Source organism: Bison bison, unplaced genomic scaffold, assembly GCF_000754665.1.
Source record: "Bison bison bison isolate TAMUID 2011002044 unplaced genomic scaffold, Bison_UMD1.0 scf7180017864037, whole genome shotgun sequence".
NCBI classification, from domain to species: Eukaryota; Metazoa; Chordata; class Mammalia; order Artiodactyla; family Bovidae; genus Bison; species Bison bison.
In genome coordinates, this window is record NW_011494609.1 from 5,099,827 (window position 1) to 5,102,970 (window position 3,144).

General features: G+C 53.7%; 1 protein-coding gene across 1 annotated transcript in view; it reads right to left on the reverse strand.

Moving 5' to 3' along the window:
• Positions 1-3,144, reverse strand: part of DIP2A (DIP2 disco-interacting protein 2 homolog A (Drosophila)) — a 123,389-nt gene that overhangs the window by 9,000 nt on the left and 111,245 nt on the right. The window contains exons 33-34 of the mRNA XM_010834984.1: positions 1,344-1,416; positions 500-557 (exon numbers count right to left, since the gene is read on the reverse strand). Coding sequence (XP_010833286.1) covers positions 500-557; positions 1,344-1,416 — 131 coding nt within the window. The remainder of the gene's footprint in view (positions 1-499; positions 558-1,343; positions 1,417-3,144) is intronic.

The following is a 3,144-nucleotide window of genomic DNA, read 5'->3' on the forward strand; positions in this document are numbered from 1 at the left end:
AGCCAGGGGAGAAGCTCTTCCAGGCCCCAGTGGGCTGCTCCAGGTGGCACCAAGGCGCCAAGGCCTCAAGACCCTGTAGTGCAGTTCCTGCAGGTCTGCATCTGAGGTCCTCCCTCTGGGCTGGAGCTCAGATGTGGACAGAAAGATGTAGAGAGTGTGTGAGCATGTACGTGTGTGCGTGTTGTATGTGAGTGTATGTGTATGGGTGTGTGAGTGTATGTGAGTGTGCATCTGTTTGTATGATGTGTATGGGTGTGTCTATATGTGGGTATGTGTAAGTGTGTCTGAGCTTGTGTGACTGTGTGAATGCATGTGAGTATGTGTGTGTATGTGTGTCTGTGTGCAAGTGTGTATGTATGTGTATGTCTGTGAGTACATGTGTGTGTCTGTGTGAGTGTGTGTGTATGTGTATGTGTGTGTGTGTGTGCGCGTATGCAAGGAGGTGAGGCCAGCTGGACCTCAGGGGACATAAGCTGGAAGCCAAGCCCCACGCCACTACCTTTCCAGACTCAGTCAATGGCAGACTGTGCGGAGAGCCCCGTTCCACCAGACGTACCCTACAAACGAACAAGGGAAACAAATAAAATTGACTACACAGACAGCAATCTCTAAAGAAGGCAACTCATAAGGTAATCAGAATTGATCAGCACTGTGACGGGCAGTCCCGTGACGGCAGCCAAGCCTTTAGCCTTGGATCGTGACCTTGCTGTGACCTTGGGACAGTGACTTCAGGTGCCTGGCTCAACCAGCAGCGCTCAGGTCAGGAGCCCCTGGCCAGCTGGCCTCGCCCTCCAGGAGGGTCCACCACGGTTTCCCTCAAGCTGAATGTGAGGGTCAGAATCTGGCTCTAAAGCTGGGGGGGACCCAGGCCTCGAGGCACACACCGTGGGGCCCCCAGGACACATGTGCTGACAGGATGTCTACATCCTGCCTGGAGACGGGTCTTCCTGTTTTTTACCCATAAAAATCCCAGTGTCAAATGCTCGGTCACTCTTGGAAGGTCGGTCCCCTCCTGGTCGTGGGAACAACTGATTAAAGGAGGACATGGTGAGACTTCCCTGCAGTCCAGTGGTTAAGAATCCTCCTGCCCATGCAGGGGCCATGGGTTCAACCCCTGTTTCGGGGAGACCCCACATGCCGAGGGGCAACTAAGACCACGTGCCACAACTACTGAGCCTAAGCACCTAGAGCCTGTGCTCTGCAGAAGCCACCGCAATGAGAAGCCTGAGCACTGCAGCGAAACCCAGCACAGTGAATAAAAAATAAAACAAAATAACTTTTTTAAAAAGGAAGAACACAGTGGGCAGGGGAGGCCCAGGCTGAAGGGGGCTGGGGGCTGTTACCTGTCATGGCGCAGTGCCCTCATGTCCACATAGACAGTTGTGGGGTCTGGGCCGGCCGTGCCCTGCAAGGGGAGCAGAGGAACGTCCGCTCAAACCTCACGCCCATCGTTTCCAGGGGTGTGGCATGCACACAGGCACAGCTCCTCCCAGCCAGGGGGCGGGGCGGGGGCGGGAAGGCAACTGCTCTGCCCCCAGCAGGTGTCTGCCTTCCTCCAAACACCTACAAGACTTGCCGACATGGCGGGAAGCCTCCCCTAGCACTGAAGGGAGAGATCAAGGCAAACAATCTCACATTTCAGTCCTGACAGCTTCGATTCCCACTGGTCCCTGAGAAAACACCACCATGGGTTTGGGGGCATTTCCCTGAGCTGTGCTTGCTCAGACCTAATTCTCTTAAGGGCTGAGCACAGCGTGGCTCCTTCAGGGGCGAGGCCTCAGCAGGACGTTCAATGATGTTCCCACTCCATTCCTCTCACTTGACACCTGACGTTGGCCCTGACAGAGGACAGCACGTCCCTTCTGTTAGACACTGAACATCAAAGTACACAGACACTCCGCCCCAACACCATTCTCTGGCGATCCCAGACAATGTCACCAACGTCTGCCCTGGAATGAAGACGGCTCTTCCTCCAGAGGCAGCAGACTGTGAATGCTAAATACTTCTGAAAATACTCTGCTTTTAAGCTCGTTTTTACAAAGGAGCAAGACCACGAGAGGCCACATGAACTCACAGAAGCACAGAGGCACCTCGAGGTCAAGGTCAAGGTCATACCTGCTCAGCCAGCTTTCCCAGCCTGTTGGGCTGACAGACACAAAGGAGGCCAGCAGAGCGAGACAGGGAAGAGACGCCACAGGAAACACAAACAGAGAGCATAGGCACGTGAGGAAGGAGCTGAGAGAGAGCAAAAGGCATCACTGCATCGAAGCGCACAGAGCAACAGCCAGGCTCCTGCTGACGTTTCCAGGAAGGAGGAGCCGGCTCCCAGACGCTGAGCGGACAGAAGGGCCGCGCATACAGCCACCAACCCCACGCCACCAGTCGAGGTGCAGTCGCACCATCGACATCAGAAGGGATCTCCCGAGGGACCCCTCCACCTCCTCCTGCTATGCAGTAAGGGTCCAAGCGAGACCTGGACGGTCGGCATCTATACTGTGGAGAGGATGTCACAGGAACACCTGGACAACAGGATGCTGATCTCCGCAGTCCAGACACGCCCTGCACCCGGCGGGCATTGGTCAGGACCGGGGCTGGGGGACGAGGGACTGTGGTTCTCCTGAGGCCTTTCCTCCCAACAACCCTGAATGTAGGAGCAGGTGCATGCAATGCATTTTAGAAAGAAGTGGGATTGAGATACCAGCCAGAAACCTGGAAAAGAGCCCCAGCCCCCTGAAGAAGCAGAACACTGCTACAGTGAGCTGTTCTGAAACTTTGTTTCCTTTTAAAAAGTAAAATACCTCAGTGTTTCAAGAATGAGTTTAGGGCAATATAAATGATCACACTCATTAACGTTTCCATTTAAAATTGCCAGATGTCTCACAAAACAATAAACTCAATCTTGCTTTGGAATATTAGCTGCATACTGTGTCCAGCTTATCAATTCCTCTCAGTAATTGTCACTGTTCAAAAACAACTGGTGCTTTTTCCAAATAAGCCTTTGTTCATCAAGAACAGAATCTATTTTAAACAAAAATGCTCAGTTCTCAAAGCCATACTTGGAAAATCAAAAGGCTGGAGGCCAGAAGGGACCAAGGGATGGGGCGGTGCAGGGCGTGCACAGGCGCCCAGAGGAAGCCCCGCGGC